A 21,977-nucleotide genomic window follows, 5' to 3' on the forward strand; every position below is an offset into this window, starting at 1 on the left:
ATTTTATGTAGGGTAATTAGACAAATACACCTTTTAAAAGACTCATCAAATTTGGGGAAGACAATTTCAGATAAAAAGAGGAAGTCCCACTGTCTGTAAATGAGCATCTTTTATTGGTCACACTCATGTACCGAATTTTTTCTTTAGCTCTGATTGCTGATGCTCCCACTCCCCATCTCAGCCCATCCTAAGAGAGGAAAAGTCAAGGTGAGGAATATCATCCTGAGAACAAAGAAGGAAAAAAGGTTTTTAAAGATAAAACCCCTCTCAGTTACACTGACTGCTTAATAAGTCACACTGAAAATACAGGAGTCACTGTCAAGTTTACTCAACTGCTCAGGTTAAATAAATTTATAGACTCCATTAAGGTACATTTTGTCCCATCCCAAATGTGTTTCAGAACAACATTAAAGAGGCAATAATCTTCTTTCTCACTAGGAGCTGTTATTATGAACAATATGCTATTGCAACAAGAAATATTTCTCCTAAAAGACAAAAACCTAACACTCTGCTGTTTATTGAAGTTCCGTGCTTCCCTGTCAGGAAAGGAGAAGAGGCTTTGGTCTAGTTTCAAACATACACGTGTCACAGATGAGCCCACCTTCCCGCCAGGGACGCCCCCAGTCCATTCCACTGCCGTGCACTCAGACAGCAACTAAAATGACCGAAGGAAAGAATCACACGGACAAAGGGTGATCTGAGGAGATTTTCAGGGCCTGGTTAGTCCCTGCTGTCAGAGCACTTTCAAAACTAGTCACTTGAAATGACTTTTGATGGGACTTTAAATTTATAGAAATTCCCGTATCGCGAAGCACACGCAAATCCAAACACACTGTACCCCTGCAAGTGACCCAAAGGGCCTGTGACAGGGTCCCTGGGTGTTTGAACTTTGGAAAAAACGTGTATGTTCACTTGTTGGTGTGGATCGGTTGGTAAGGCGTCTTTCTACTTGATTTCATAACATTTAATTACAGTTTTGCTCTCTTTGAAATTTACATTGGATGGCTGAGAGATTTTCATTTCATGATTTAAACTTTGACACAATCTCTTCTCTCTCCCACAAACACACACTCCACGTGCAGGCTGACATAAAATCAGGCACACATCGTATTCGTTCTCTCAGCACCTATGAGTACCTGCTAGGTAGCAGAATCATGCTGTTTTTATTTCCTATCAAGATTTGGATTTGCAAACATTAACATGCTAATTCTAAATGCTTGCTAGCTATAATCCATAAGCTCATATATGCTGACTATGAAATATGAGACTTATGCCTGAAATACAAATAATGTCAAATCAAACAGTGCATTTGGGAGGGGAGGGGTCCTTTCTCTCTGCAGTCATTTTTATGCTGTGAAACTGGTTTTTACCCAACATGGGTCATTTGGCAGACGGTTGGGAGTGGGGAGAAGTGGAAGAGAATGGGATTTGTAAAACAGCAGAGGTGAGAAGCATCCTCAGTTTCCCGAATCCACACCAAACGTTCCACTGCACTTCTAACCCAGTCTCATCTAAGGGTCACTCAAGTTTCGTGTCTTTCCCCTTTTCTGCTCTGCTCGGAAGCCACGTTCTCCTCCTAGTGTTCTACTTTCAAGACATTTGAGAACACAGACTCTTCTGCTATATTCTGTCTGTTGTCATCAGTTCCCTACATGATTTTTCTACCCACACCTAAGCATCGTATTACTGGCATTAAACAACAGGGCTGAATGTCTGGCATGTGAGAAACGCAGGCAGAAGCTTACAGAAGCAGCTCACCCAGACCACACTGTGATGGGGTAGGGGGCCTCTGCCTTCCAGACTGTTTCTATGGAATGTTTCTAGCTTCTTTTAGGAAATGAAGCATTTCTTATTTATTTGGGAAAGGAACCAGATGATAACATGCTCCAAATCATTTCAAAGTCTCCCTCCATTCTTGGACTTCAGGGATATGGTGGGGCAACCTTTGTCTTGAGGTTTGTTTCAGGACTTCAGGAAGTTCTTATAGCTGGGGTTGTGAATATCCACCTCTCAGTAACCGAGAGAAGTAGTAACGGAAAGTCAGCCAAATTATAGAAGATCTGATCAACAAAATCAACTAACAGGATTTGATTGACATGTATAGAAATTCCACTGAACAACAGCAAAATACCCATTTTTTCCCAACTGCTAAAGGAACACTCACCAAGACAGACCATAACCTGGGCCATAAAATGAACTGCAACAGTTTTGTAAGAATTGAAATCATACACTGTATGTTTTCTGACAATAATGGAATGAGTCTAAAACCAGTAACAGAAATACAACAAGAAAATCTCCAAACGCTTACACATTAAATAACATACCTCTAAAGAATCCACGGGTCAGAGAGGAAATCTCAAAGGAAAGAAAAAATACACAAGAATGAAACTGAAAATACAGCATATGAAGATATGTGGGGCACAGACAAAGCAGGGCTGAGAAGGAAACTTACAGCACTGAATCCGTACATGAGAAAAGAGAAAGGCCCACAATCAATCATCTAACTTCCTACCTCAAAAAAATGACAGAACGTGGGGCAAAAGACAACTAAACTGAGCAGAAGGAAGAAAGTAATAAAGAGTAGAAATCAATAAATTTGAAACAAAACAGTAGAGAAGATCAATGAAACAAAGACGTAGTTCTTTGAAAAGATCAATAAAATTGATATATCTGCCAAGACTTACAAAAATAAGAGAATTTGAAAATTACTGATATCAGGATGGAACATGATATCACAACATATCCTTCAGCCATTACAAGGAAAATAAAGAAATACTACAACTTTATACCCATAAATTTAACAACTCAGAAGAAATGGGCCAATTCCTCAATGACCACATACTACCAAAACTCAACAAAGATGAAATGGATAACGTGAATAGTCTTGTGTTATAACCATAATGAATTCATAATTTAAAAGCTCCACACATTATCTTCAAATAATACTTTAAAAAATACTCTGTTTCTGAAAGCAGGCCCAGACAGAATCACTGGAGAATTCCATCACTTAAAGAAGACTGAATACCAATTTCAGACAACTTCTTCCAAAAAACAGAAGAGGAGGAAACACTTCCTAATTCATTTTATGAAACCAGTATTATTCTAAGACCAAAACCAGGATTTATTCATTACCAAATGCCCATTTATGGAAGCATATAGAATTTTACAAGCTCATTTTTTGCTGCTTTTAGGACTTGTCCAAGATTTGGGACAGCCAAGAATGAAGCCGTATATATATCTATTGCCTTTTAAGTCAAACATAAAAGGGAATTTGGAGTTGTAGACATGATCCAAAAGGAATTCTATTTTTTCCCCTTCCAAATGTGCGATCTGTGCACAAACGACTCAGCTGTTCTTTGCCGTTTGTTACTGACCAGCTCTGCAAAATAACATGGAAGCCCATGTGAGTCGGGAGGCAAATGTCCAGGTTCCCGATTTGTTCTGCTGTTGAGCCAAACTGTGTACTTGAATAATTAATGAAAGGTTATCCGCCCCTGTAACGTGGGCGTGCTGGCTTAGTTACAGCATGTTAGTTTCCAGATGGTCATCCATGCCAGTAAATAAAGGCCAAACTAGTAAGTGTGTTTATGTTGTTATGATAAACTGGCTAACACTCAGGCTCCAGAGGCTCTTTCTTCTATGAACTAGTCCATTGACTTAGAGTTGTTCCTCCAAATAACTCCACTACGTCCCTGTGGGAAGTCGCTGTTTGTGTCCCTTCCACCACCACAGGGCCATCTCTGAGCTATGTTCCTTGGATTTTATTGGCAGAGGTGGGTCTCAGTGAGATCAGGAGACACCATCTGCCTTCCAAATACTCAGCAAATTCAGCCAGAAGTGGAAACCGCAGGGGGATGTGAGGGCCTGCTGCCGGATGGGGCGGTCACACACTCGGAGCTCAGAGGCCTCAGTCCGCACATGTGTCCTGAAGTCACTTTCAGGGCAGACACTGTGCAGGTACCGGACTCCCGTCCTCGGCCCCCACCCCACCCCCTCCGACGCAGTAGCTGCCACTCACTCCCTTGCCATCTGAAGCACTGGCTTCCATTTTGGGCAAGATACTGACTTAGAATGCCTTCCTCTAATTATGTGTCATTATCTCACCTTGGGGTGGCGGCTCCCTGGTGGTGTGGGGGCATGGGACAAGGCAAAGCCCCCAGGTTGTCACGTGGCCCCCAGTTAGGTCTCCCTGAGGAGGGTGGCTTCTGCACCCCTGAAGTACTCCCAGTGTTTTAAAAAGAGTAAAAAAAGGTCACATGGATTGTCCCTTGTATGGACACACATCAGTCAAGGTGGTGGGGGGTTTGGCCAGTTAACATACTCATCCAGCTCTCATCGCCGCTCACACAGATCCAGAGTTCACAGGCACAGTGGCTTCCAGCACATCTGCATTCCTGTGTATCAACTCTCCTCTAACATGAGCCTGACACATCCTCTAGAAAACTCTCAAACCATGACGCAATATGAAGTTCTAAGAAATCATTATGACTAGGTATCATCGGCATCTTTCTTTTTCCAAAAGCACTGGTAACCAAAAGGAAAACTCTGCTATACCCTCTGGACCAACAGCTACAAGATTATTAATCAACTCTCAGATAAACACTAGCAGGAAAAAAAAAAAAAGACAGTTCAGAATGCAAACATGTTGCTAGAGTGCATCTCTAAATTGACAGCAGTGACCATCTGAATAATCGAGATAGTAACATTTTCCAACAATCAGAGAAAACATGGCCAAATGCTTGTCTTAAAATAACTAACACTTAGAAATTCTTTTGTGCCGTCATTGTTGTAAAAGTGTCAAGTCAATTCAGAGGTCAAAAATATACTCTTTCCCAAAGTAATACAGTGCTGAAACAAGACAGAGTCTGGCTGGCTGCTCTCCGACTCTCTTCTCCCACGGACTTGAAGTAAACATTGAGAAGAACAAAAGAACACACAGCTATGCACGAGACAGAGGGATGAAGGGGTGCCTCCATCTGACGCAATGCCAGCAGCACCAGCATCAGTGCCCTCCCAGCGGTTACTGGCACTCATCCTCGGTAAGGAGAGCGTTTTGTGTCACAGCTTATGAACACCGCACATATCCTGTGCAGATCACACACATATGCGCACATATGTGTGCACGTACACCTATTCAGTGCAGCAGTCAGATGACAGGTGGCGGACCAGGCCGGACCAGCAGCAGCGGGAGACACGCTCTAACGCCCTACTTACGGAAGGCAGAGTCCCCCCGCTTGGGGTCTTCGGTGGGACTGGCAGCGGTTTGCCCCGCCGGATGGTCGGCGGGAAGGACACAGACCTCTCCCTAGCACGGGCCCCTCAGCCCCGCTGGCTTCCTGCTGCGGCCGGGGGCGCGGCGTCCCGTCAGGAGTGTGACACAGTAGGGAAAGAGACCGGTTCACTGTGAGACCTGCTACTCACTCTCGTACAGTGCATCGGCCCCCCTTCCCACTGCACAGCGGCGCCGTGGGGCGTGTGGCCCTGGAGACAGGGAGCCTCGGAGTCCGTGTTCCATGGGGACACGGGCTGCTGTGTCCGTGGCCTTCTTCTCAACACAGTGCTTTTTAGGATGGTATAGAAACAACCCAATTGGTCCCCTAGGCTTGGGAACCGGGGAGGATTCTCTTTAAGGTGAAAAGGAAAAAAAACAAAGAACAGTATGAACTGGGAAGATAGGGATGCGGCTATCTCCCTGCTTAAAAAGACACTAAGGACCCCAAAATCACTTATGGAGACTGTGTCCAGCATGCACGCCTGGGATGCTGGGGTGACGTGGGCGGCACCTCACCAGACCTGTTCCTTTCCCGCCGAGTTAACCAAACGCTCCGTTATCTTTCTCCGGAGGAGGGAAAGGAGCCGATTTCAATTGCCAAGCCTGGGTACTCACCCGAGGAGGGCGGCTGAGAGATATGCGCAGGGTACCTGGGTTAGAGGAGCGAACAGGACACAAGAGTCCAAGTACCTGCTTGCTGTGCTGTCTGCGGCATCTGCTGGCCCCTCTGAGCGCTGAACTGAACCGAGGCCATGGGCCGGTACTGCTGCGTGGTTGAGGTAGGGTACTGGCCGGACGGATAATAATACACAGGCATCTGTGGAAGAAAGGGTGCAACAGGCAGGGGATGAGAACCGGAAATTCACTTTTTTTCAACATGAAATACACTGTCATCTTATGATACAAGGTGGTTAACAGAAGGCTGCAGTGATGACCACCATGCCTGTGTGCTACTGCTTCCATGGAGAGGGGACTCTACTTCCCAAAGCCTTGAATCTGAGCTGGCTCTGATCAACGCCATGAGGCAGAAATGATGACTTCTGAGACTTGTAAGCCCGATCCTTAGAGGACCTGTAGCTCCCACTGTTCGAGGAGAGAAGCCCAGCCAGCAGGAAAAGAGGTCCGGGCTCCCCAGCTGGAGAGAGAGGCTGTGTGCGGAACAGAGGCACCCCAGCCAAGGGGTGACCCCAGTGTCCTGGCACGTGAATGAGGCCACCTGGGATGTTCCAGCCCTGGTCAAGCCGCCTGGGACAACACCCTATGGTGCAGAGATGAGCCGTCCTGGCCAAGTTCTGTGAAAACTGCTGACCTCGACGTGAGCAATACAGTGGTGGTTGTTTTAAAGCACTGAATTTTTTGCTTTTTAAATGAAACACGAGTGAATGAAGAGGGAGGGTACAACTCAGTGGGAGAGCACACGCTTAGCATGCACAAGGTCCTGGGTTCAATTACTGGTACCTCTGTTGGGGTTGGGGGGGGAGAACCAAAGAAAAAAAACTTTTAAAATATTATTTTAAAAAGAGTGAATGAAATAGTCATCTACAACAGCAATAAATTTTTATGATAGCTTTAAATATGATAATTTAACTTGAATCGTTTTTCTACTGGAAGCACAGGTAAGATGTGAAATCTGCTGATCTCCAGCCTAAAAGAACCAGAGAATGAAGTTATGAAACATGGGCAAGTCCTCCAAAGCACTCTGCAGAGTGACTGGCACGTAGCCAGTATCCAAAAAAAAGGATATTCAGTCTAAAGAGGGAAATACATTAAAAATAGTTTATGTCACCTTCTGTCGCTTTCTAATGACTGAGAATGGCTGGAAATATTTTAATTACTTCCAATAAGATTCAAAGCAAATGCCTCCTGACCTGGACTTTCTTTTCTGCATCAGGTCATTTACATTAAGGCTATTTTCTTACTAATCAGTTATTTATTTCTTTACTTTTTATTTCCCAGGCTCTAATTTTTCTTCTATCACCTTCCTTAATGTGTAAGCAGAGGCGTGCCAATACACAGCCTACACAGTGTGATATGCTTACAGTAAGAACAGCCAGCTGTTTCCGAACTGTGACTGTTATGGCTGTTTTATTTTCTGATACGTGCATGTCAAATAGGAACCACTTTCCTACCAGAATCTTACTGTTGAAACAGAGGTAGCATGTTTTCCTGCCTTAGGAAGAGAGCAGGAACAAGAGAAGACTGTCAGTGTAGGTCAGTGGTTGGACAGTCCCGCGGAATCACTCCCAGTCGTAATCCCGACTAGCACTAAACACACCGCAGAGTAATGAAGCTGAATGAGTCGAGAGCAAACCCGGGTTGGTATCTGGCAACCCACCTACTGCATGTGTTGTTCCCAGTGATGCGATCTGACCATTCCTCCTTTTCTTTGTAAAACAACTTGTAACAATAAAAACCGAAATATTTCTGGAGTAATGTTTTAGTGGTCCTCTGGCAAACTGTGCTGCCACTAAATGTTAACTACATTTCACATCAGATACTTCCTAATATTAAGAATTAAAAAAAACAACTATTAACTATTTTACGCATGAGCATCATACTTATATATTTATTAGGAAGAAAAGCATTTTGTTCCTTTAGGGAAAACTGTGTCTTTATTCAATACCAGCTCATCGACGTGTTAGCCAGTCCTTGGTTTCTCCTCTGAACATTCAATATGAAACACAAAAGTACGTCCGGGGGTGGGGAACAGCGGAAATGCAACCTTTCCTGGTGAACATCAGTTGTTTGGACATGAGTACAACTCCTTGTTTAAAAAAAAAAAAAAGAGAGCGCCTCATTTTTAATGCTTTGTTTTTTTGTTTTGTTCTTGTTTTCCTTTCCCCCTCCTGGTCCTACCTCCTTAGATGCCCTGACAGGCTGTGCTAGAGGTCTGGTCCCTGCGCCCGACACCTCTCCGAGGTAAAGCACTGGCCGGCTCCCAGGAATCAGAGCCCCCAGTTACACGGAGCAGGTGGGAAACGGGCACTGGGTCCACCCTCATCCCCCCTGCAGCTGAGGGGGCTGAGGTGGGCTAAGAGGAATCTTAGGGGATCAGGATGGAAAGGAGATTCGGGTAGAAGAAAGGAGTAAGGACACCCCAAAGGGGAGAAAATGTCTATCTTCAAACGACTATGTTAAAACATAGAGAATCAAAAAACGAGTGGATTAGGAGAGAAAGGAAATAAATGGAGAAGAAACTGAAAAAAAAAAAAAAAAAAAAAAAAAAAAAAAAAAACACCTCTCCCACTGCTCTTCCTCAAATCCCTCTTCGCCTGGTCTGTGTGGTCTGCTTCACCCTTCCAGCGGGCGTTCAAGAAAGCAAACATGGCAAGTCAGACAAAATGGACCTTCCAGGTTATTAAATTGGTTTGTTTTCTGTGTAAGTTGAACATATTCCCATATATGTCCCTGGACTGTATCTCCAGTGTTCTTTTCATCCTTCTATAGCTGAGTAATCAAATTTTTAAATGTTCACTAAATTGAAAATCACTAGGGGCGACATCCTGTACCTTCATCTGTGGTTCTTTTACAAAGTAGCTCACAGATGTCCAGGCTCTTCACAAACCACGGACATCTGTTTTGTCTTTTTTTCCCCCTTCCCTCCATTTTTAAATCTCTTGAAAAGGGAATGAAAGCATTTCTGTTGCAGACACACTAGGGTTCTGACTTGTCTTTGCTTCCACATGCACTAATACTGAAATTCCTTGATCAAGGAAAGACATCTTTTTAAAAAAACCTTCAATTAAACATTCTGCCAACTCTTCTCTTTGACAGCAAAAAAAAAAAAAAAAAAAGGGTAAACATTCAGCGGCTATTTAGATGAAAAGAGCTAAACTATTTTTTCAGTAATTAACCTTAAAATATTTATTAGTAAAATAATTAATATATTAATAAGGCCCTTTCTCCTGTAACTTAAAATGATTTTTCACATCTCCTTAAATCCTACCAGTGACACTACCACATTACAGAGAAGGCAACTGAAGATGAACTGTTAATTATCGCTCAACGTTAAATGAACAACTGGTGAAAATCATTTCATGGTGGAAGGTTTTGCATGGCTGGAAAAGAAAATAATTTATTCAAGATGTTAAGGCAGTGCCTTAGATGATATGAAGGTGACACTATACTTTAAACAGCTCATCCGATGCAATATTTCATAATTAGGACGGAATTTGCTGGGGTTATGCATGCCTTGAAAATGGACCAGAAAACGCCTCTGTGCATTTTACATCTTGACAGTAATCACTTGCAATATTCTGCAAGGGATACCCAGGAGAGCCCCAGAGATGTCTGGCAGTGGAGAGTAACACACAATCAGTCTTTGAGAAGGCAGTAAAAATCAGTGATCTGTGGTGTCTTACACGCTCAAGTCAATTAAATATGATTAATGACCCCCTGAGAGCGCACACGTGAGCTCGGCCTTCCCTGGGGAAAGGACAGGGGTGGGGCTTGGCTGCCTCCTTTATATTCACAGAGGAATGAGTGTAAAGGTACAGCACTGGGTTTGCTCCGGAAAATGCTTATGAACAGATTAAAAAAAGGAAACAACACGTTTCCAGAGCAGCAGCAAGAGACAGTTGAAAGCCCCCAGGAGCGGGCTCTCCCTCCCTCACTGGGGTGAGCCAGACATCGCAGGAGGGGCTGCTGTCCTACGGTCTCTGCACCAGGAGCCTGGAAGAGGGCACATTTCCCCAGGTACCATGGCCACTTGGCTCTGCTTCATTAAACTTACTTTCGGAGACCCAAGACTTTGCACAACTGATGAAAAGGACAGACTGGATCCTGCAGGTTGGGGGTATCCATCTAGACCAGAAGGGCAAGACGGCTTGGCCTGGTGATAATTCCATGTGGAAAGAGAGGGGAACGCGCACCACAAATGAGCTGTGGGTCCCGGGCGTGAGAAGCAGCACTCACCTGTGCAGGTGGAGGCTGCTGCACGAAGCCCTGTGGTGAGGGAGGGGGCTGGAGCACTTGCTGGGAGATGGGCGGTCCGGAGCCTGAGAAGCCCCCCGCCGGGAGCTGCTGGCCTGTTGAGGCGATGACATAGGCTGGCTGTTGGGTGGGCTGTGGCATGAGGGACGGCGGGTAGACAGGACCAGCCGGGGGCTCGGGAGTCTCTCCGGAGGACTGCCGGCTCAGGGTCATCTGGCCAAACTGCGTGGCCACATCGTCCCTCTGCAAAGCCACAGAAAGAAACCAGGACATGAGCGAGATAGGCTGAGGAATGGGAGTGGCAGACACAGGACACATGCTCGTCCTTGGGGGATGAGGAGGGCGTACCATTTGGAAAAAGCAAAACAAAGGCATTCTCCGTCCAGCACAAGAGAACATAACAGGAGACAATGGATTTTAATCACCCCGGGGATCAGAGACGGCTGACATCATGACCCACATCTCCCTCTTCCAATAGACACGAGTTGTTATGTTTCCACTGGGGCTGGGGATCCTTGGGATTACAGGGAGGCGTGGAGGACTTGGGGTTCTTCCCAGCGGTAACCCCGGGACTTGCCCACTGGAGGAGGCGGGAGGAATTGGGGTTCCTCCCAGCGGTAACCCCGGGACTTGCCCACTGGAGGAGGCAGGAGGACTTGTACCGCCTGTGACTGCCTCAAAAATGGAGTCAAGACTGGTGCCAACAGGCCAGGTGGGATTTCATTCGCATATTAGGGAATATTTATTCACTGGCTTGGCCTGAAATTAAATGCTCACTTTTGTGGTCCAAAAGGACCCAGTACCTGGAGGGGAAATGAGAGGGGATGGGAGGATCAGGAAACTAGAGGAACATCTGTATCTTAGGAGCATAGGGTGATGATGGTCACCATGTGGACACTGACTTTAAGATATTTCCCAAAGCCTCACACCAAGTTCATGTGTCTCTGTGCTCCTGACTTCTCCCTCTGTGGACATACAATTCCTGTTTAACTCATAAACTATTAAAAGGGTACCAGGTTGCGGACACACTGAACATGGACAGATGACCAAACGGAAACCATTATTTTGGAGAGGGGTTGCAATGCTCTGGGATAAGACATTCACACACCACCTCCCCTGTCACAGTCAGCCCAGGGCAGCCAACAGGCATCAGCCAGCCCTGCACAGGAAGCTAGTAAAACCAGGAGAAAAGCCATTCACACTTGATACAGTACCATGGGGAACTGCGGCGTCGGAGACATGGGCAGGAGATGCTGGGGAGGGAAAGAGACAGCTGGAAATGGCACTGACTGTGGGGAAGCCTGCAGCCCCTGGACAGACAGGAGGGAAAAAAACTGATCAGGTAACAGGGAAGCAGTGGGGGCTGAAATCCCACAGGAAGGCAATGGCATCTGAAACATACCACCACCCTTCACAGGTCCTCCTGCCTCAACGCCCTCCGGAGTGGAGAACCAGCCACCAACGGGAAGCCAAAAGCCAGGCAGACCGGCACCAGCCAGCCTGAGGGAGGCTTGTGGCCCAGATATGAAATCATATGCTGAAACTTGCAAACATTCTAACACACTATCGACTTTAAAGAATCTTGCACTCAATAAAAAGAGAAGTTATCGCGACACTTTTCATGTTTTGTTGTTAGTTAGATCTCCTGGGTCTAAAAGTATTGTCCAAGGACTAAGAAGTAATAAAAAACCAAAAAGATTAGGTCCACCCTGGCAACCTACCTTGAACACTTCAGATTTCTGGGGACATTCCCACCTGTCACCCTAGAAAAGGACAGCTCTGTCTCTCTAACTGCTGAAAGAACAGCCAGGCCACCTCGGAGCAAGCTGGTTTCTAGTCTTCCCATTGTTGAAGCACCAACACTGGCTCTTTGCAGACACGAGTGCTGGTCTGCGTTGGGAATGGGTGAGCGAGGTGGTAACAATGGCCTGGATGGGGCTGACTTTGGTCCCTAAGACAGGCTCCTTGACACACACACAAAAGATCTTTCCAGATCTAAGGAAAAAATGTGTCATTCACTGTCCCAAGGACCATGCCTCGCCATGGAAGTCACTGGTTGGGGCACTTATTTCTCCCTAAACTTGAAATGAAGTCCTGCCAACCTGCAATCCAGGACTCTAGGTGGGTTGAGTTGAGTGGGTTGGGGTGGCATCGATGGAGAATACCCCTCTTCCCGAGGCACCACTGCTCCGAGGCTGGTGTGGCCTTCGTCCCCGCCACTTCCCCGCCCGTCTTCCCTCCAGCCCTCACCTGAGTGACCAGCGGGCCTGCCATCTGCGGCTGGGGTGGCTGGACCTGCTGCTGGGGCTGTGGAGAGGGCTGCTGCTGCGGCTGCTGCTGGGACTGGCCCACCACCGCGCTCCGCAGGGGCTGCTGGCTGCTGGGGGGGTTGTAGATGGCGGGGGTTCCATCAGGATTCACAAAGGGCTGGCCTGCAAAGGAATCAGACCTCGGTTGAGGTAAACTTCTCGCGCTCTACTTTATAGGTGCTCAGAAAAGAACCTAAGGGAGAGGGGCGGGGCGGTGGAAATCCTGGACACCAGAACCCTGACCCAGGGGTGTCTATGACTCAGCTAGTTAGGCGAGATACCCATGTAAGCCCATTGCAATTGACGAAGCAGCAAGTAAGCCCACCAGCTTCAGGGCGATCTGCTAAAGCTAAGTGGATCCATGTCCAGTGGCCAGCAGTAAAGGAGGCCTGTGGAGAAGCCACCTTCACCGAGCCGTGTGTTTGGCTGCTCGGAACCTCACAGCCTCAGTGGCATAGCGTCCACTGAGAGGTAAGGGCTGTTTTCCATTTACACTATTCCAGCCACATTCACTTACTCACTATATACCAATGCATCTGTTTTGCTTCCACTGGCCTTGTCACCCACTCAGAGTCATGATCAGCTCCACAGATACATAAACAGCAAAATTAGACCACATCTACCCACACACTTCTCCAAACAGACAAGCAGGGGTACACAGGGGAGGCGCCTGAGATTCTGCAGGTGACGCCTACCAAGCCTGGCACAGAACCGTCTCATCATGGCCAAGCAACTAGACCTTATCTTGCCTCCTGAAGTCATGGCATGGTTCACTCTTACTGGTCCTACCATTGCAGGAGTGTTTCCTGATTTACCAAATGGTATCACGGGGACCCCATCAGCCATCGTGAGGGAGGAAGGTACCATCTCCCCATATTTCAGAAGAGGAAACAAAGGACCACCAGGAAAAGTTACAGGAATAAGAAGCTGAAAGGAGGAGGGTAAAAGGCAGCAAATGAAAGAGAGGAGAAGAGGAGGGAAAGGCAGGTAAGGGAGAACAAACAGGCTTCCAGTGTGATGGGCGCGGCAACAGGCACCTGACACCTGTGGCTGCTCTTCCGAGTTCCCCACAGATGCGCAATCTCAGTCCATGTTAGAGACAAGACAGGGCTCAGAGAGCCCAAGTGACTTGATCAGAAGTGTGCTAAACAGTGAGGCGGATGGACAGGGAATGACCCTGGTCCCTTCACCTCCCAGCACACCAAACACCATAAGTGAATTATGCAAGTCTGCATAGTAAGTACCTGGTACAACATGGTACCACCAACAAAATCCAACCATCACTGAAAATTATCAACCAACACATGAGAAGTCAAGAGAGGTCGATGCTGCGTTTTAAGGTGGAATCACCACCAGGGTTGGTAGAAAAGGAAGAACCAGAACACGGAGAGGAAGATGGGCAAAGGGCTTGTGGACTGTTTATGAGTCCTTTCTTCCCTTTTCCATAACCCCACAGCCCACTGGGAAGGGGCGTGGTAGGAATGCTGGTTCCTAAGCTGAAGGCATGGAATAGTCTCCAGGAACCTGGGCACAGGCCTGGCAGGAGCAGGCCTCCCTGAAAGTGGGGGGGGTGGGGGTCTTCCTCCTCTGGGCATCAAGGAGGTGGCAGAGTAGCTTGCTGGGTTCCTCCCAAGCCCTGACTTCTAAAGCCTCTCCTTGCACCGTTCTGGTCTGCAGGGCTGCGTGAAGCCCCTCACCCAGGGGAAGCGCATGCGCATGTGACGGCTGGGCAGTCAGCCTCACTCCGTAATAATCCACGTGAAGGACGACCCCTGGGCCCCCAGGTGTGCGAGGAAAACTAGCAACGGACAGGAACAGACGGAGAGGGAAAACAGAGAAACTGACCCAAAGCAAACAATATTCTAGTGAAAAAAAGAAAAAGTCCGGTATTCAACCACAAAAACAGACTGTTACGGAAATGGGAACTGAGTCAACCAGCCCGGGGGAAGGGTGTAGCTCAAGTGGTAGAGCGCACACTTAGCAGGCACGAGGTCCTGGGTTCAATCCCCAGTACCTCCTCCAAAAAACAAACAAACCTAATTACCTGCCCCCTCAACCAAAAATGAAATTAAAAAAAATTAAGGAACAGAGTCAATCAGTGAATGTGTGCTCAGAGAGAGCAACCAGTCCCCAAAGTCTAGCTACCTCATGATGCCATTTCTGCTCCATTCAAGGTCAGGCGAAACTTCCCAAGGGCAGTGGACGTCAGAAGACTGGTACCTGGGGTGAGGCACAAGGGAACCTACTGGGAGAACAGACAGGATCTGGGTCTCATTTCGGTGGCGCTTACATGGGTGTCACACACATAAGCGTTTACCAAGGCCACACGCCCCGTGTGCGCACTTCACCTCTGTACTCTATAAATTACATTCCAGAAGTAAACTGGGATGGGCCCGGGAGGCACATGCAGAGGCTGCCAGGAAAACGCTCACATGTAATGAGCAACGGACTTGTTTTCAGCTCAATGAGGAACTGATATGAATGCTTAGCATTCCCCCAATTCTCAGCCCATATATTTATGTGTTATGTGTTATGTGTGTGTGTGTGTGTGTGTGTGTGTGTGTGTAAGCAACAAGAAACCTGCAGGTGCTGCATATGCATGAACATACCTGCCAGAAGCAAGGAAGTCCTAACCGCAGTTTTACAACTAATCACGATGTGCTGTGATGGAAAAGCCAATGTGCCCAAATTATCTTCACAGAACGATGGTTAAATTTAGGTTTAAAAAAGATGTTCTTCATAGGCATTTGTTTTCCTATCACTATCATTGAATTGTAGCTACATTTTATTGTTTTAAATTATTTTTCTTTTTGTAAAAGTAACTTTTGAATTTAAAATATGCAACTCTTTTTTTTTCCCTGCAAACCCCAGCAATATGGGAAAGCATGAAAAAATAGCTCAGGTTTCAAAAATCTATTAGCCCATTTGGTGTTTTCAATCTTTGTTCCCCTCTCCTTTTCCATATCTTATAAAGGTAAGAGGAAAATTTTAACCTAACATTTAAAAAAATTACCACAGCAACCTCATATGAAATAATTTCAAAATCAGTCTCACTCTGTGCTTACAGACACACACACACAGATGGAAAAGAAAAGAAAAGAATCTTCTATGACTTTTGATTTACCCCAGTGAGAACTAGAGGGAGGGGTGAAAAACTGATCACACTCATGGTGAAAACGTAACTGCAAAATATTCCGATGTCATTTTTGAGAAGTCTCAGCTCCTCCATTTAAAATATTATTAATGTGCCGTGGACCAGAAGAAAGAAATGTGTCTGAAAAACCGCATGTGAAAAGCACTAAGGATGCACCAGGGGTAGAGACAGGTGGTAGGTTCTTCTGGAAAGAGAAGAGAGTATAAAACGTTGATTTTATGCTCACCAATGCACAATGGGGAGAAGTGAGGAAAATGAAAGAAGTCAGATGGATGCCAGGGAAGAGGGGGAAAAAAAACCCAACAAAACAATTTCCTAAGAGGGCCGGGACAGGTGACTATTGGTTTTCAAGTCAGGCAATGATCGCCTCTTTTGTGTTCTACCTCGTCTACCAATCCAGATGCAATTACGACTGAACACAGGCAATTAGTCTGAATGACAGCAGCTGGAAACCAAATGAGAAAGGCTCGCTGGCTCTAGGACTCTTGGACTTAGCAGAGGTTTTCAAGTCAGAAGGGCAGAAGTGAGTCCCGCATGGGTGCTGGCACAGGCTGGGAGAGGGCGGCGACAGAGCTAAGCCAGGGGGCCAAGAGCGGAGCCAGGGCAGAGAAAAGGACTGCATGCAGACCGCTTGTTCCTCTCAAATATGCGACAGTAAGTGAAAAATGTCTCCACTATCCACAGCGACGTGTGTAACGTGCAGCAGATATTATGTTACTAATCTGCACTGAAGGAGCCCATGCTCAGTGACTAAGACTCTGTTACCCATTCCAGGGATGCAAAAGAGAAACAAAAAACCTCAAGTATGACCTCTTCTCCCAAAGAGCTTATAAATGTGATGGAAACAAGGAAATGAACCCAAGGCAGTTCATACTAGATGCAAAGTGATCACATGCTCTTGGTTTCCAATATCAAAGCATGGCTCCCATGTACCTGGCAGAAGGGCATTTATTTAAAAAGAGAGGGGATGATGAGAGAAGTATTCTCCTTTCCTCATCCTTGGAAGGCGAGCAATCCAATTAGAAGAAAACTGATGATTATGGATAAGCAAAGATTAATTCAGTTCTTGAAAAGATATGTTTATAGACAGCACACAAAAACTTCACGGTGCATTTAAGCAAAAGGTGGAAGCAGTTAGGATAAGCTGATTATAGAAGTCCTGTGAAAAGCAAAAAGTAGAGTGAGTATCAGAAAGAGAGCAGCCCTGAAGGGTGGCCCCAGGTCAAGTCCCTGCCGATGGCGTGTTCCTGCATCTCATGTTCATGAACTTGGAGCAGAGGAAGGCAAAGCAAAATGGCAAAACAACACACAGGGGCACTGGCGAGCGCCTGAGGGGTGCTGATGCCTGTTGGCATCTCGGGACAGCACTGAGTTACAAGAAAATAGCCGAAGACGAGCTTTCAGCTAAAAATTTCCAAAAGGAGGCTGAGTCCAAGACAGCTGGAGGAAGATCAAGCTCGAGAGTCAAAGCCAAGCTTGGCTTGCAAGGATGAAGGTGTGGTCCAGGGATAACGCTGAGAAAGCCTCTGCAGCGACTCCCTCACCCAGATGCCTGGAGAGCCAAGGAAGAACAGCCAGACGCAGGTCCTGAGCTAGAAATGGACCCGCGGGAGCTGAGTATAAAGCCAGATGAAATGAAAAGTTGCGGTCTCCCTGGGGAACTGCAAGACGGTGTGTGGGTACGTGAGTGGGGTTGGTTCCAGTGTGCCAGAGTCAGTGCCCAGGGAGAGCCCGGGCAATCGTGCTGACAAAGGAGTTTCACTTTTGTTTCATTTAGGAGACAAACGACTGGCAGGCACCTTAGTATTTCAAATTATTGCTTGTCTTATTCCTGCTTAAGACAGATATCTTATCAATCACAGTTTTACACATGAGCCACATTCTCAAATACATGACACTAGATGAAGAACCGTTCTACTACCCAGAGCAACATACATGGTGAATAGGAGACAGTGTTTCAATACTATGTAATTACTGAGGACCTGTGTCTGAGCACAGTGCCTAAGGCTACTTCGTGGTCCACTCTAGGGAAGCAAAAACTAGAGCCCAGAATGACCCGTCCCCACAAGGAACTCACAGGTGTGCTGCTAACAAGGACATGGCTCCAAGGGCAATTCACACAAGAAGCAAAGTAGTCTCATACTCTTGGATTCTAATACCGAAGCATCGCCACCACGTATTTGGCAGAAGGGTATTTAGGAAAGCGTGAGAGGTGTGGATTCCAGGGCTGCACAGCAATGCCTGAGAAAGATGAGTTCCAACCCAAATGAGGCAAATTTCTGGTTTCAAGAGTCATACGAGAGATTAGACAGCTGGACAGACAGACATGCACACATACACAGATATGTATGTAATATGTGATATGTGTGTACACAGGTACATCCATACACGTGCACATTTCCAGGTTACAGAAATAAACACATTCTGGAAGAGAGGAAACACCATGATGCACCTTACGTCCCACAAGTCAATCATGGTGCACAACGTATGAATACACTGTCCTCCTGGTCTAGGGAGAGTTTAATGTCTAGCATTTGCCAAATCAGAGACGTGTATCTGGAGATGCTGTTTACCAGTATTATTAGATGCTCTTCCTTAGTTAGGATCCTTTTGCAAAGGAGATATTTTGCTACAGCTCTAAATTACTCAATCCAGTGAATAAGAATTGAGACTTGGCATGAGGAAGCACTTTCTTTCTTTTTCTGTAAACAAGACTACAGATAATATACACATACACATGCATATCCACGCAGTCATTACAAATCACATCCCTGCCTTCTAGCCTAAAAAATACTCTTGAGCTGTTTTGAAACACTTTGCAATTCTGCGTAAAACACACCACTCCAAACTAATGCTTAGCATGTCCTGCTGTCTACAAGCCCGTCTCAATTAGAAGTGAAGGAATTCAAGCCAACAGAGTCAGATCATACTTTGATTGGCGCCCAGAGGTAATGAATAGGATCCTAGTTTTCTTTTAGTCTCCTTTATGGTGCTTACAATGACCCAAATAAAAATAAAAGCGGTCTAATATTCTCCTTAGAAATATCTGAGAGCTTTCAAATGGTTTTCAATAAAATAATTATGCCTTCTTTTCCCTCAAGCTTCTGGCATTTTCAAAACATCTCAATCAAATACTGTGACTTGAGAATGTGCCTGATGTTTTCATGAAATTGTGGCAATCAGTCAAGTAACTATTTGACTACCATCCTCACGCGTCTCTGATTTTCCTAATCACTAGGGAGCCCTGGCCATGCGAGAAGACGGAGGTCAGATCACTTTTACAAGATTCTCATCCAGTTTCGCATCTTTAAGTTTAGCTAAGCAAGCAAACACTCTGGAATAAGCTAAACCAAACCGCAGATATATTTTGAGAAAACTCATTTTTGGCTTCAGTCACTTAGAAAGGTGTGTAGAGAAGTGGCTGGTCAATGTCACCTTCTAACCCGAGGTTCCCAGCCCGGCACTGCCGACGTCACGGGCTGGATGCTCTGCTGTGACGGGCTGTCCTGTGCGTTTTAAGATGTTTAGTAGCCTCTCTGGCCTCTACCTCCATAGACCAGTGGCAGCCCCCTCCCCCCTAGGTCATGAAGATCAAAATATCTGCAGATATTGCCAGATGGCCTTGGGGGTGTGGGCAGAATCGCCTCTGCTTGAGAAGTTTCCCCACGAAGCAGGTGTGCATCAGTCCGTTTGCTCCATGCTCTGGGTCCTTTGACTCAGTGTGGAAGCTGGCTCACCGCTAGAGAAACTTACAAATAAGGAAAACAATGGCCACTCCTCATGAAGGAAACCATCATCATGGAGTTACCAGTTCTCCAAACCCTGCCCAAACCAGTCTAATCCTGAAATCCCTAACATCCATAAGAAGTCGTTCCCTGCACCCTCTCTGCCCCTGCTATTCCCTACTTCCCAGTGGGAGCTGAGTGGGGTTCTGAGGTGGGAAGACAATTTCTAGAGTTAAGAATCTGCCATGTGCTGCAGCTGATGTCTCAAGTTCCTGAAATATCTTGGATGCAAAAACATATTTGACACAAAACACCAAGCTAACCAAGGATTTAGTCAAAGAAACATAAAATTTCTATTGGTACATCCCTGTTCATCACTCCACAGTTTCTGATCTTAGCTCCTGGGAATACACGAGACACACCATGGTCAGGGAAGAGAGGACAGAGAGACAAGTGGGTATCTGTGGGGAGCATCTGGATTTATATCCGTATATCAAGATCAATATAAAGATTCCAGCTCTCTATAGATCTGCTCTTCCTGAATCAAGACCGCACACAACAGTTCATGCACCAAACTCTCCTGTCAGGAATTTTCCAGAACACTTGCTGGCAAATGTATAAGCTCAAATGCAAGGACGAACCCCTGACCTGTCCTCTGCCAAAGCAGAGGCCGCAAGCTGACCTGTGTGCGGGTTGAGAAGGATGCTCCCGGGCGGGATGCCTGTTGCCGCTTCGAGTGGAAGGAGGATGTAGCTCGTGCTGCTGGGAGCCACCTGGCCCCCCATTCCATTCTCCGGGTAGCTCACACAGCCGGGGGAACTGGCTGCCACGCCCGAGGCTAGTGGTGTGCTCTGCAGAGGTGGGTGGGTGCGAGACAGGGAGCCCGAGGAGCCCGCACTGCTGGAAGATTCAGAACCTGCGGCAGAGACACAGATCAGTAGATCATTCAACATGGACGAGGGGAGGAACCACGGCTGACTGCAAACAGTCCATCGCTGTGAATCTGAGGTGAGCACTGCGGGATCACATTAACTAATGTCCCTCCCCTATCTGGGGTCCGCATTTTATTGAAGTATTTGCTGCATCTTTTTCAGATGTGTCAAATTCTCGGGAAGACAGAGGAAGAAGGAGCCGTCTCTCTTCCCGGCTTCTCACGTGCCATTAGGGTGATAAGCTGGTAAATAAGTGGTGCCTTAAAGCTGGGAACTCCAGTGCCTGAAACCGCCTGTCTCCCTGAGTAACTGAGGCCATGGGAATGTCCCAGGGAGCTGGAGTTAGGAGAACAAAAGGACTGGGCTGGAGGCGAGGGGGCCTGCAGTTTAAGGAGGAGTCCTATGGTCAGGCAGATGGTTCTAAAGTCCTGTTTCTCCACCATCCATAAAGCTGAATTTTGAAGGGTTGTGGTCAGAAACCATCTCTTCCCTTCTACGTAAACAGAATAGCTCACTGGCTCATTCCTCCTGGAAGTGATTACAATCTTACTGCGTTTCACATATACACAGAATCTTATTAATATGACCAAGAGATGAACCAAGGAGGGCTTGGCCTTCATGATAATGATCGAGCATCCTTCAGATGACACGGAAGAGTAAAATCATGGAGAGATTTGTGGACTGCGGATTTCTCAAACATGTAGGCAACTGGGTCAGTGTGCAGCAGCCTCCAAGATGGAACCCAGCACCAATCATCTCCCTCTCCCTCCAATGTGAACCAAAAACAAAAAACAAAAAGCACTGGCTACATCCCTTGCCTTCGCTGCAACCGGAGCCAAGCAGCTCTACACCCGTGACCATGGCTGTTCTGAGCCCTGAATACTAAGCAGAGCATCAGAGAGAAAATGCACCAAGCAAAATATCTGGGTCTCTGAATTCAGACTAACAGATGGGCTGAATGATTATCATAGGTTGCAAGAATAGAGAATAAGAAATGTTACAAGCTTTTAGCCCACACTATTGATTTGTGTCATTAAAAATGCATTATTCTGTGTCATTAAAGGTTAACATATATAAGGAATAGCTAACATTGTTCTGAAGATTCTAAAATATGTTCTTAAATGAAACTGGAGACCTTTTAAAATAAGTGAGAGGAAGACACATGCGATTGCAGAGAAGAGGGGCCACTGGAGAGTGTGGTCAGTTTGGAGGAAGAGGGCAGTGATAGTTACTGAACACGTAGGATGTGTGAGCACCTGGGTAAACGCTGTAATGGTAAGAATTATGACTGCCTATAGAGATGGGGAAACTGAAGCAGACAGAAGGCAGGTGACACAAGCCGACTCACTGAGCCAGGCGAGGACAGGGCTGGCACGTGCACCAGGCAGACTGATCCAGATTTAACCGCGACCCAGCACTGCCTCCTGAAAGCACGCGTGTGCACATACCAGGGACTGCCACAGCGGTCTCGGGGAGGAGTCTTCCTGGCTTTTTCTGTGACTTGATTATTACTAATGATGAAGTTTCAGGTTAATTCTGGACGCTCCATCTAACTAGTGGTGATGAGGCTCTGAATAATGTATGAGGAGAAAAGTAAAGGATCTAAAAGGAAATTCGAAAACGCTAAGAGTAGTTTTGAGACTACATGGCTGA

General features: G+C 46.4%; 1 protein-coding gene across 22 annotated transcripts in view; it reads right to left on the bottom strand.

Annotated features, from left to right (window-relative positions):
* Positions 1 to 21,977, bottom strand: part of ARPP21 (cAMP regulated phosphoprotein 21) — a 151,763-nt gene that overhangs the window by 41,850 nt on the left and 87,936 nt on the right. For 17 of the 22 annotated variants that reach the window (XM_032459275.1, XM_032459281.1, XM_014565876.2 and 14 more), the window contains 5 exons: positions 20,075 to 20,308; positions 12,455 to 12,636; positions 11,419 to 11,514; positions 10,187 to 10,447; positions 5,963 to 6,089 (listed from right to left, as the gene is read on the bottom strand). In XM_032459275.1, coding sequence (XP_032315166.1) covers positions 5,963 to 6,089; positions 10,187 to 10,447; positions 11,419 to 11,514; positions 12,455 to 12,636; positions 20,075 to 20,308 — 900 coding nt within the window. Of the gene's footprint in view, positions 1 to 5,962; positions 6,090 to 10,186; positions 10,448 to 11,418; positions 11,515 to 12,454; positions 12,637 to 20,074; positions 20,309 to 21,977 lie in introns of those variants that run through there. The other 5 variants (XR_004312393.1, XR_004312390.1, XM_032459287.1 and 2 more) reach the window with 4 other exon arrangements.

Source organism: Camelus ferus, chromosome 17 (genome assembly GCF_009834535.1).
Source record: "Camelus ferus isolate YT-003-E chromosome 17, BCGSAC_Cfer_1.0, whole genome shotgun sequence".
In the NCBI taxonomy this organism is placed as follows: Eukaryota; Metazoa; Chordata; class Mammalia; order Artiodactyla; family Camelidae; genus Camelus; species Camelus ferus.